General features: G+C 38.0%; 1 protein-coding gene across 1 annotated transcript; it reads left to right on the top strand.

Annotated features, from left to right (window-relative positions):
* Positions 1-2739: 2739 nt before the first annotated feature.
* CHRM5 (cholinergic receptor muscarinic 5) lies at positions 2740-4326 on the top strand. Its single transcript, XM_074909194.1, has one exon. The coding sequence runs from the start codon at positions 2740-2742 to the stop codon at positions 4324-4326; it is 1587 nt and encodes a 528-aa protein (XP_074765295.1).
* The last annotated feature ends 8877 nt before the right edge of the window (positions 4327-13203 follow it).

Here is a 13203-nt window from a genome sequence, read left to right as displayed (position 1 = left end):
ACCTTCCCTTATAGAGCAGTTGGCCCCCACTGACCCCTGACTGACACACTAAACCCATCACCACACTGTCACGCTTAAAAATCTAATCATATGGAGCTGTTGATGTGCAGAACAACTATGCTGACTGTCCACAGAAAAGGCAGCATAAGCCATGTGAGGTAGCGGAGGCACACAGATTCATCTCTCACAGCTCAGCTACTTATCACAGTCATGCAGCTGTTCTGCACACCTTTGTTTCACACTGACTGAATTCCTGCGCTTCAAGGTTGTGTAAAGATTTGTAAAGCCAGCGCACACGGCCATCAGGACAGCTCTGACTCGGGGGAAATCTTTGCAGAATGCAGAACCAGGATGAAATTTCTTTCCATGCATGCGGCTCATTAGGACTGCTGTGGCACTTTAACTATTCTTGGCTGCTAGACTGGCTCTGGAGACTCTAGAGAGCCAAGCATACAGATGGTCAACATGCAGATATTACGATTATGAGTAGGCCTGGACGCGAACTAGAATCTTGTTAAGTTCAATATATGTTGTGTATAAACAGAATACAGATGTACAAACATCTGAATATAAGACAGAAGATCACACACACACACACAGTTGGAAGAGAACCATTTTGGGTAGTTGTTGTGGTTTAGGCCCAGAGTGCAACTGAGCACCACACAGCCGATCACTTACTCCTTCCCCCCCTCTTCCCTCCCCCCCCCTCCCCCCCCAGCACTGGGAAGGAGAAAAATGAAACAAAAAGGCTCAGGAATTGAGATAAGGACAGGGAGGGGTCCGTCACCCATTTAGACGGTTTCAGGCAAAACCCAAAATGGTTAGGGGAAGAAAAACTAGAACAACAGATGCATATATTATGATTATTACTAGGCCTATACAAGAACTAGAATCCTGTTAAGTTAGGTTCAATATACATTGTGTATAAACAGAATACAGATGCACAAACATCTAAATATAAGACAGGAGATGACAGACATACACAGATGGAGGAGAACAATTAGGGGTAGTACAATAGACAGTGGTCTCAGTACGCCAGGATACTTAACCATTATCGAATTTAATCACAACAGGGGATAATCGTTAGGGCGGGTTTGAAGAACAAAGATGACACACTTCTGGGGATATTTAGGAGACCTGGGACAAAAGTGAAGGAAACAAAGCAAATAAGAGATCAATGACAGAAAATAAGATGCTTTTCTGAAAATTCAACAGGTGGCTATAAAACATTGTTGTATTCAGCTGATGAGAGACAGGACTCAACTAATTCATACAAAAGATAGATGATGACAAGTGGGAAAGGAATAGGCTGTGAAAGCTTACAGTTAATAAAAGACACTTGCCAAGACCAAAGAAAATAATGTTCTGAGAGTTAGGATGAAAGATGAAAACACAGAGGTGTGGATGTATAGGGAAGACCATATAATAGAGATCTGATACAGAAAGACTTAGTTGAACTTTAATAGGTGATTTATGTGATAATTTATCTGATAATTTTAGCTGAACCTGTGTCTGATTTGAAAAAAGGGTTTGTCTTACTAGTTTTATACTGGCTAGATAGCCAATAAACAAACTCTTAATAATTTATCTTTCATTTCTGACTTAAAAACCTAACTACTATTTGACTATTCTAAAATTACAAGTCTAGCAAGATTAAGCAACAAACAAGTGATTAGTTCATCTGATGTGATGGAATGACTCAAAACCCAGCAGATATCTGTGAAGGAACCAAATGGTCTAATTCGGGCTTGCATTCATAGGGACAGGAAAGCAGCAGTGAAGAATGTAGGAAGGGATGGACATCAGAGGTGTGTATGCATTAATAGAGTAACAGAGGTGCTATTTCTACCTTTCTCTGTTTATGCAAGCATTAAATTGGTTTTGTTGCATTGTTTGTCACTGTGGTCATCCATTGCTGCTTCCTCTTCAGTTTACTCCTTTCTACCCTCAACCCTACCATTCACTCACTCAGACTACCCAAAATTCACTTCCATGCCTCACCCAATGAGTCTCCTCCGTCCTGAGTTCTCCCATTAGCAAAAAGTCTTTCCTGCCACACTTATTTTTCAAAAAACATCTTCTTGGCCTTGCCCACTTCCTCAACTCAAAGATTCCCCCTCGGTTGCCCCAAGCACATCTAACACCTGATTTGTTTCCTGCTGCCACCATGCCAGCATGGTTCCTAACTCCCCATGCATTCTCAGTTTCCTCTTACTCTCTTTCTGTTGATGGTGACTTCTCCAAATTTTTCAAAGATAATTCCTAAAATCTTGACATGTCTTCTTCATAGTTCTGTAGGAAACAACACGGTGACTCACTGTCTTAGTGCACTGCAAAACTTTAAAAGTCTGTCTTTAAGAATATGTAGAATGTCTCCTAAGGTATTCAAAATATAGGAACTGGCAGGATTGACTGTCTTAAGAAACAATAGTCGTTTTGATGCATTTAGAAATTTCATAAGATATCAGAGTACATTGTCCTAGAACGTACATTTGTGTGTTTTAGTTATGTTCACAATGCTAGAAACAGTATTCAAAATTCAAAAAGAGAGCACAGGTAATTCGATTGTTTTGCAAGTGGTTTATGGTAACTCTAATAGAAGTCTGATGTTTAATGAGCTGCTTTCTTTTTCTGTTTTTTCCTTTGATTTTTACAGCTGTCTCCAAAAGAAAATTTTTGAGTACAAAAAGCAATATAGAACAGTGCTAAGATCCTGATGACAATACACCAAAACCAAGAATGGAAGTAAATTTATTCAGCAATTCTACTGTTGTAAACAGTTCATCCATCAACCATAAGCAGTTTGAAGGCCATAGCCTCTGGGAAGTCATTACTATTGCCACTGTAACTGCAATTGTAAGCTTAATAACTATAGTGGGAAATATTCTTGTAATGATATCCTTCAAGGTTAACAGTCAGCTTAAAACTGTCAACAATTATTACTTGCTCAGCCTTGCCTGTGCAGATCTCATCATTGGAATATTTTCTATGAACCTTTATACGTCCTATATTCTCATAGGACACTGGTCTCTTGGGAGCCTTGCCTGTGACCTGTGGCTAGCACTGGACTATGTAGCTAGCAACGCCTCAGTAATGAACCTCCTAGTCATCAGTTTTGACAGATATTTTTCCATCACAAGGCCTTTAACTTACAGAGCCAAACGCACACCCAAAAGAGCTGGCATCATGATTGGTCTGGCTTGGTTAATTTCCTTTGTGTTGTGGGCACCTGTAATCTTGTGCTGGCAGTATTTTGTGGGTGAACGAACAGTACCACCTGAAGAGTGCCAGATACAGTTTTTATATGAGCCCATTATCACCTTTGGTACTGCAATTGCTGCTTTTTACATTCCAGTGTCCGTGATGACCATTCTGTATTGCCGCATCTATAAGGAGACAGAGAAGCGTACCAAGGACCTTGCTGAACTGCAGGGTTCAGAGTCTGTGGCAGAGTTTGAGATGATAAAGCCTCAGAAAGCTCTCCTGAGGTCTTGCTTCAGTTGCAAGCAGCAAAACTTAGTCAAAAGAGAGAGGTGTCAGGCTTCCTGGTCTTCATCTAGTCGAAGTACTTCAGCTACAGTGAAAGCCTCTCAGACAGCAAGTACTTGCAATGACTGGGCTAAGGCTGACCAGTTAACAACCTGCAGCAGCTACGCATCTTCAGAAGAGGAGGATAAACTTGCTGCTGATTCAGTTTTCCAAGTAACTTACGAAAGTCCATCTAAAGGTAAGGCAGAAGAGTTTAATGAGAGTATGGATGTTGTTGTCAAAGACCAACGTGAAGAAAATGATTTTGAGAAACAGGAATACTTTTTATCACCTGCCAAAGGCCACATACAAAAGAGTAAAAAATGTGTGGCCTATAAATTTCGGTTGGTCGTTAAAGCTGATGGCACCCAGGAAGCCAACAATTGTTGCCGTAAAGTAAAAATAACTCCTTGCTCTGCTGCTCTGTCAAAGGATCCTTCCATCAAAAGCATGGATCCAAATATAAATAACCAAATCACTAAAAGGAAACGGATGGTTCTGATAAAGGAACGCAAAGCAGCACAGACTTTAAGTGCCATTCTTTTGGCTTTTATCATCACATGGACTCCCTACAACATCATGGTTTTGATCTCCACATTCTGCTCTGATTGCATTCCCCTGACACTGTGGCACCTTGGATATTGGCTATGCTATGTGAACAGCACTGTTAACCCCATTTGTTATGCCCTCTGTAACAAAACTTTCAGGAAGACTTTTAAGATGCTGCTTTTCTGCCAATGGAAAAAGAAAAAAGTGGAAGAGAAACTATACTGGCAGGGCAATACCAGACTGCCATAGTTGCTCTTATATAAGGGATAAGGGGGAAAACAGATACTGACGTAAGCTAGTAAATTGACTGTAATTCTGTCTCTTCAAAGCTGTTGCTTTATATGTCTAGGGGTTAAAAATATTCTGCAGAAAAGTAAAATTTTGTGTGAAAGCAGTGTGCTTGGGTTAAAGAAGTCAGTGGCTGCTATGAGCAACACGGAGTGGTTTTGGTTATGCAGTAGATCTGCATTAAAGTTATTATATTTGGGGTCTTCTGTCCTTTCTTTCAACCTGAGAATATGTAGAGTATATTCTAATCTAATAGAAATTAGAGTGGGATGGTCATCTAGTCATCAGGTCAGGTAATCCAGTCTATCTCCCTGTAGTGCAGAACTGTTTCTTCCTATAGTTCCTTTCTAATGTATTGTCTTTTTAGTTTTCAATGCACCAAGCAATGAATCTCATACTACTTCTGTTCTGAGATTTTTCCACTTGCTGTTGGAATGAAACAAGGACTATTTAAAGAGGGAAATGCTGTCATCCCCAATATTAAATGGTTAGGGAGTTTCATAATACTCCAAATGCACACACATATTATAGGAGAATGTAATACTTTCCACTTTAAGGTTGACTTTTGTGGAAACATAGGAAGGGCTCATAGTGGAGGAAATAGATAATGTATTTTGTGTAAGAAGCCAGTCCCAATCTCAATTCCATCATGCAAGTGACTGTCATTTGTAAAAAATGGTGATGGTTAGCCAATACCTCTGAATTTCTCCATTTCCCAATGCCTCTGAAGAATATTTTAAAATTTTATGTGATAGTGGTACAAACCAGAGCTGACTGTAAAGCATTATGGACATAGACTATCTACTTTACAACACAAGGAAGGTCTTTTTTGTAATCTCCTTTGTTGTGCTTCCCCTTGCCCCAAAAGTTTCCAGTACTGATGGAACAATGCAGTACAAAAGAAAAATATGTATTGATGCCCTATGCATTTACCTATATATTATGAAATTATTGTAAACAGTGACAGAATTGGCATCTCTGAAAGAAGAAAGGTTTTTAAAGTAACTTTTTAATATTTCTATAAAACTATTAAGGACACTTTGCACTTTCATAGCACTTTTTATCTTTAAATAGCTTTACAAATACTAGTCAACATCAGGTTTGGAAACAATCTCCAGTCACTATCTTTTGGTCCCGCAGAACTATATCTGCTGCAGTACTGGGAGCTGGAGTCCAGCCCTCTAAGAGCTGTGGCTTCGGGGACTGGGCTATACTGGCCTAGTTAGAATGAGCTGAGACTCCGGCCACTAGCTGAGGTCTTCCAGGGCTTTGGGTCTGTGGTGAGGACACTTCTGTGGCAGGGTTGAATGGCATGTGTCTGTCTGATGTCTGTGTTAGATTGGCAGGAGTCCTGCAGCACTGAGTGAGTGAGTGCATAAGCAAGGGGCTGCCCTCTGCAGCAGGCCATTGGAACGGAGCTGGTCACCTGGCTCCGTGGGGTGGGACATGAAGCCTCAGGAAAGGCCACAAGAAAACAAAGTTAATGGCAACAGGAGCTATAAAGTATGAAGTTATAAAGTAAACAAATGTTTATGAATAAATGAGAAAAATCTCCATGTACACAAAGTTCAGATTCAGTTCTAGCCTTTCTACCAAAATTCAGGGTGAGATGCTCTGGAATATTTGTTTGGGCCCATCTTCATGTTATATCCGCTATACACTTTAGTGGGCCATTGCAGGGGTGACATGATCAAGTTGCACATCTCAGGGATTGTATTCATCATCCTGAATGTACCATAGCTCTCAGTGAAATTATTTGTAGAATTTATTATCATACCATCAAAATGTTTCCTGACAGATAAATAATTCCTCCATGTCAACCACCACAGTACAGGTAATTAATATTTTTTATCCCCAATCTCCAGAGGGGAAGATTGTGTCAGTGAAAGATTAGCAGTGTAGTAATGTAAAAATACATTCTCTAAATCCACAGGATTGAGTTTATAACACACTATACCTTGCCTATTATTTTTTGTGCATTAGCATATGATTGCTTATTAAAGGAAAGTATGGATCTTTGTAAAGACCCTTTCATCAAATTTTCTCTGTCGCTATCCAGAGCTTTTCCTGTGTGCAGTAACTATGTACAAATTGGTTATTATAGGGGTTTATTTTATATTACATTGGATCAGACATTCAGTAAACTGTGTTTGATTTTTAGCAAATGAATGTGTCCGTCTGTGGCACAAGCTGTAGTTAAAGGCAAAATTTATGAGGCAGTATCAGTTCCTGCTAGCTGCAGTGTTGTTGCTAAAGTAAAGCATCGGCTTCTACTGACATCAAATGGGATACTTTTTGTTGGTTTTGGCTTCTGTTGAACAAGAATGTTCTGTAAATGTTTATGGACTCTGTGCTCAGTAAATGTATTAGAATACATGGTGATGAATGCAACAATGTTGGTTCAATGTAATTGTGAAATAAGTGCTCAAACTATCTACTGGCACTTCACCATGTGAGATGTTACATGGCCAAACATGGGTACATTGTAAATACCTAGAATATATAAAGAGGTGTGTGTTGCTTTATTGTTATGTAGGATGTTTATTCATAAAAAAAAAAAAAAAAAATCACAAAAAGAAAAACGTGATCTTCATCAGAGTATCAGTATTTAATTATATTTTGTTTTCAAATCATATTTTGTACTTTTAAAAAAGGTGTTGTGGGACTTTTACAGTGTAGAACAATCTGTTATCTGTATTTCTGTCCTTTTAATGAACCTTTTACTGATCCTATGATTGATTATGGTTATGGTCATGGACTAGTGAAAAGATCTCTCTTTGTAAAATTACATTTTATTTATATACATAAACATACATATCTATAGACATGTATGTATGTATAATATTATCAATATAGATGCATAAATATACATTCCTAACTAAGCTTTTCAGAAACCCAGCACATTTAAATATTTTTGAATATTGAATTTTTTTTAAAAAATGGTGGTATCATCTTTGTCCCTCCCTTTTCATGCATACCAAATCCCCATAAATTATCAATTAACATTAATTTTCTATAAATGTATGTTTGTAGATAAATACTTGGAAGAGTTCCCAGAAATTTCAAATGGGTATAGAACACCTAGTTACAGTTCTGTATTTTCTGTTACTACTTAGCACAGAGTGAAGAACTTTGCAAAGGATGGAAAGTCAGGGTAGAACATAAATGCCAGAGTTTCCATTATAGAAAAATCCCGTTGAATTGAGGAAGGATGAAATCAGAAGGGTTATAGAGAAAATATTGTAAGAATCTTGTAAAATATGATAGAGCATATTTTGCCATTAATTATATCATTCAATTGTTTATCATGTTTATCCTGCTCAACTATGAGTGTCAATTAGTAACAGCTATTAACTGTTAAATGTTTTTTTAATATGTGGATTTTTTGTTCCTCATCTCTGTTGTACCCATAATGAGACCTGCACTGGGATATATGGATTTAAGAAGTCTAGATCCAGAGACAGTGATGCACTTCAAAGCAAGATCCTTAATTATATTTCCTTATCACCCTTTAAAAGTTCCAGTTTTAGAACTGAGTCTCATGAAAAGTCCCTATCTCTAATTTAATTGTTCTGATCATTTTATCTCCCTCATAGGTCTTTTCTCAGAATCTGTGACGTTGCCTCCTTGTCATATTTGACAGATGACCTAAACATGTCAAACTAATTTAGTTGATAAATATGAATGCAAAGTAGCTAAGGATAGTCAAATACCTGAAGGAATAAAAATGTCACTGGGATGCAGTAAGTATGTTAAATTTAAAAGAGAAGTCATTGCAACAATTAAAGAATCCCATATCAATCTGGAAGATGCTGCTTTCTTGCAGAATGCAGTTGGTATGAAATTGGATACCTAGTTTGAAACTGAATTGAATACTGCGGACTTTTTTCAGATTCTGGATTTTGCATATAATTTTGTAACATGGTTCTTGACTTGTGGTAGGAAACACAGTTTCCAAATCACATCTTCATAGTTTGTGATTCTTTCAAAAAAAATTCTTTTTTAAAGTTACTCTGTAATTTTTAGGAGACATACATACTGCTTTCTCTGGATTCTAGGAAAATGAGCAAACAGAATGCTGTAACTTTCCTCTGAAATTAATTTTCTTTGCTTTCTTTAGAGGTAGAAATAATATGAAGGAATCACTTAGGTATGGTGAGAAACAAATACCTGTTTGCTCAGTTGTACACAACTGGAGTTACCATTTGCTGTGACTTGTACATCTGGGTGCCTCTCTGTTAGAAAGGACTCTGCCCAAAAAACTCCATACTGCTTATTCTTTTTTGATATTAAAGAAGGTGTTGGGTTTTTTTTAAATAAATCAACCCCCCACATTCACTACTTTTATGATCTACAAACCATTACAGGTCAGAACTTCCCGCTGAAAGGCTCCTCTGCAGTGTTTGTCTTGGGGACTCCCAATTCTCCATCAGCTCCTGAAATGCTCTACACATCTACTGGGTAGTCAGTGTCTTCTCTGTTTTAAAATGCCCTTCCAAACCTGAACTCCAAAAAGGGATATTATGTCTTTTTGCTTAAATACTTGGCTTTCCTTCTACCAAATCAGAAAGAGGCCGTTTATTTCTTATGTGGTCATTCCAAAACTCCATTGCTGCCTTTTGTACACACTAAGAATTTTTCTTCCACATACAGTTGACAGCTGGGTGTCATAAAACCTTAAACTTTGTTCATTCAAATAAACTTTTTATGATTTTATTAATAGTTACCCCATAGCTATATCTAGGGGTTTTTTTTAAAAAAAAAAAAAAAAGAAAAAGAAAAAGAAAAACTGATAGCATTGTGTTGTAAAACTAGAAATAATCAATGACTACTAGTGATTTTGGAAAAGGATGGTGTTGCAATTGTTTTTTCCTTTTGAAAAATGTATTTCTTAAGGTTTAATAGGCACTGCTGGACTATGTATCAGATTAGGAACTTCAGTTTTCATTACACTCAGTAAAACCACTGCCTTTTACTCAGTACTTATGCCATTAGCTACTGAATGCTATTGGTTTCTTTATGTATCTGCTGATATATCAAAGAAGTTGGCCTTCCTCAAACAACTAGACATTTAAAACCCTTCAGAAGTTTCCTTCTCAAGAAGTATTTCTCCATACTCTGGTGGCTGATGGCTCCTGTTTCAGTAGGTCTCTGAAATTTGGGGATTTTTACTGAAATCCTGGATTACAATGTCAAGATATAAACTGGAATATCTTTTACTCCTGACATGAGGCAGCCATCTAGCCATAGTGGAGGTCAGACAGCTGTCTTTTCTGTATGCCATACATAAGGCTTCCTTATGGAGGAGTGGAGAGAGGGTACAGTGAAAGATACCAGCTGCCAAGTGTGGCTGGATTTAGCTCTGTACCCCACCACTACGCCTGGGTCCTGATGCCTTCTGGAATACAGAAGACATAAGAATGACTAAAACACTCTTAGATTTGTTAATTATAGGAGAAAAAATGAGCCCGGGCAGGTAATTTTGCTAATTTATTGATGCACAGTATTCAATACTTGATCCTAAAATCACTTTGTCATACTTGTAAATCTATGGTTAACATGTAAAAAAAAAGTGAATTGGAAGTTTGGAAATTTATTGTTTAGGTCACGTATATGAAAATCAGAAACAAAAGCAAGCACGTTCTCATATGAAAGTTGAATGATTTTTAAAGACAATAATAAATCAGAGCTTAAGGATATGCTGTAGGTGGGAACTGTGCTAGGCGAACGGTTGAACTAGATGATCTCCAGGGTCCTTTCTGACCTAGATGATTCTGTGAAATCAGTGGTTTTGCTAGAAAGAGGTCATTGGGCTCTCTTGTATTCTCAGCTAACATTTTTTTAGGAAAAATTTTTCCTTCTGCTAAATTCTGAGTTGATTATTCATCACAGAATCATAGCATGGTTTGGGTGGAAGGGATCTTAAAGATCTCACCTAGTTCCCACCCCCCTGCCATGGGCAGGGACACCTTCCCCTAGCCCAGGTTGCTCACAGCCCCGTCCAGCCTGGCCTTGAGCACTGCCAGGGAGGGGGCAGCCACAGCTGCTCTGGGCAACCTGTGCCAGCGCCTCACCACCCTCACAGGGAAGAATTTCTTCCCTGTATCTAATCTAAATCTACCCTCTTTCAGTTTAAAACCATTACCCCTCATCCCATCCCTACACTCCCTGATCAAGAGTCCCTCCCCAGCTTTCTGTAGCCCCCTTTAAGTACTGGAAGGCCACTGTAAGATCTCCCCAGAGCCTTCTCTTCTCTGGGCTGAACAACACATGATTAATGTGATATTGTATGTGAAAATGTGCTTACCTTTACTGCAGTTGAGAAAACAGTATGGAGAGAAATACAAAGTAGTAGAGAGGTGAAGAAACCTATTTTTTGGCTATTGTTAGGAAATTGCATGTTTAAAGTGGAACATGCCTCCCATTCAGGGGTGCTTGGAGCTGGAAGTCAGCCATATACTTATTACTTTAGACCTTGTCATGCTTCCTCATTTTGGAAAGATATTTGTTTGACCAAATAATTTTTTCCATCAGATATTCTTGGAGGACGCACCTTACAGTGACGGAGAAAAAAAAATCTGTTCGGTTAAGAGAGCCTTTTGCTAAGGAATTACAAGCTAGAATTTAGTCCACTTTTTAAGTCTCTATGTCCTTCTCTTTAAGACCTCTGTAAAGACATGCTGGTGGGTGTATTGGAATATTCTTACTCATTTTCATCCATTACTTAGTCCCAAACCCAGCTCCAGTAGTCATTTCCATCCATAATTTGTTTAAAAGTGTGGAATGTATCTCAGTTCCTGAGTTCCATTAAATGTCTTTGTTTGAACTGGATTAATTTTTCTGTCATCTTTTTGCTTGTTATGAGTTATTATTACATTTTAATCTAATTCTCATACCGGAATTCAGTGTCAGCATAAGTTTGTAGGGCTCCAGTTATACTAGAGAGTGCCTCCAAAACTGTGCAGCTGGATTTGGGCTGCTGGTGCCCAAGTCATTCATACAGCTTATCTGCACAGTCCTTTCCTCCAAAACAGGCCAAGGGGGGGCTGCAGAGCAGGTTACTTGCCTTTGAGGATCAGATGCAGCCTGCTGGCTGTCAGTTGTGCACTTCTATGTCAATATTATTCAAAACACATTTTTGGAAGGTGTTTGAGTATCTGACTATATGGCTAGAAATCTGAATAAAAGCTATGGGAGACTGGCAGCACTTGGGTGATTGTATCCTCATTAAAACTTTGGAGGCATCCTGATAGAGTTACAGCAGAACCCACATTAAATTGACACAATGATATAAACTCAATTCAGCTACTATCCATTTCTTCCCCTATCACACTTCTGTCTTTGTACACAATTTCAGGGGAAAAAAACCCCAGATGGTGCAGAATAGACATGTGTGCTATACTGGCCTCACCCACATAACATATCTGTATCTCTTTCTGAAAATGTTGCGGTACATTGTAAAAGCTATAAATTGCTTTCTTGGCTTTTCCACTTCCCAATGAATTTCTCTTCCTAAGTAATCCTGGCAGTCTTGATCTTCACAAACCACAATACAATTTATTTTCTGTGAAGTAATTTTCATGGAAATGATGAGATGCCATTTTTAAATTAAAAGCAGGAGTTTGCCAGTATACAAGATAATCTAATTATTATCCTGACATTTTGTATAATGCAACAATGAAAACTCTTCAGTTGTCATTCAGCTATTGAAATGCTATAGCAATGTGAGAAGTAACCAATACGGCTGTAAAAGAAAACAAGGTCTTCAGAGTTATCAAAACTGAAATCCTTCTATTTATTGTCTTAAAACAGATGAATTTATCATGAAATTTAAAGATTCTCTCTTTATTTTATAATCAGAAAAAAGGTACCGTTTAAATAATGTCAAGGTTGAGTGCCAAAACAAATGAAGCTAGCAAATCTGAAATAAAGCCAACACTCTCTTCCTTTCACAGAGTGATATTAAAAAAAAGAGAAGACTGAAGCTGGAACAGGGAGAAACAACAGTCAAAACATGGTAAACAGAGTGGAGTAATATTCAGGAAAAAAATGGAGCAATAAGTAAACAATTGCAGCATCAATTTGATCTTTTAAAAATGTGTTCACTGAGTTTCTTGGGGAAAAATTCAGAGTAGTTGTAAGCTTTGGATTAGTAGCTTTAAATGGGAAAGCAGATGATCCCATTAGCTCTGGGTGCTCTGTAAAGAAGGAAGAAAAGCCTGTGCTGAATACTTCATTGTGTATGGGATCATTAAAAAGTAGAGATAAAAAGAAGAGTCAATGAAGGGGAAAAGAAGCCATGGGAGATGAGGCTAATTCCAATTTTATATATTAAAATACCTTTCACTAAAGGTAAAAAGGAAAGGCCTGATGCTGCCTTATGGTACACAGTACTGTCCAATATGCATTTTGTAAACGTAGGTGCTTCACTGGAAATTTCCTTCCTGCATGATATGTGAAGATGTGCAATTACAGGAGATCAACCATGAATGTTCATACTGGAGCAAAACCTCTTGAAATCCATGTATACTCATGTATATCTCATACAAGACATCTTATCCTGTATTTCATACCTGACTCCTTTATGGCTAAAATACTATAAAATTATTTAAATCTTCTGGTAGAGGCCTCAGTTTTTGACAGTGACTTCTCCCTTCTGTGGTTGGTAGATGTCTATGTCCTGGTCCAGCCCTGGATGATATGCTATCATAAAGCCCTTGCAGAGACCTGAATTAAATTTTCAATCATGATTACTTAGTGTGATTATTCCGTCAGCGTGAGTTCACTTCAGTCACTGGACAAAGAATCCATGTTCCTTTCAAAATACACATGGCTTAT

This window comes from Athene noctua, chromosome 6 (assembly GCF_965140245.1).
Source record: "Athene noctua chromosome 6, bAthNoc1.hap1.1, whole genome shotgun sequence".
Classification (NCBI taxonomy): domain Eukaryota; kingdom Metazoa; phylum Chordata; class Aves; order Strigiformes; family Strigidae; genus Athene; species Athene noctua.
Note: the sequence above shows the minus strand (reverse complement) of the source record. Positions and strands in the feature narration are given on the sequence as shown.

What these genes read in the sequence shown, in the direction of transcription:
- CHRM5 (XM_074909194.1), top strand. Translation starts at nt 2,740, where the DNA reads ATGGAAGTAAATTTATTCAGCAATTCTACTGTTGTAAACAGTTCATCC.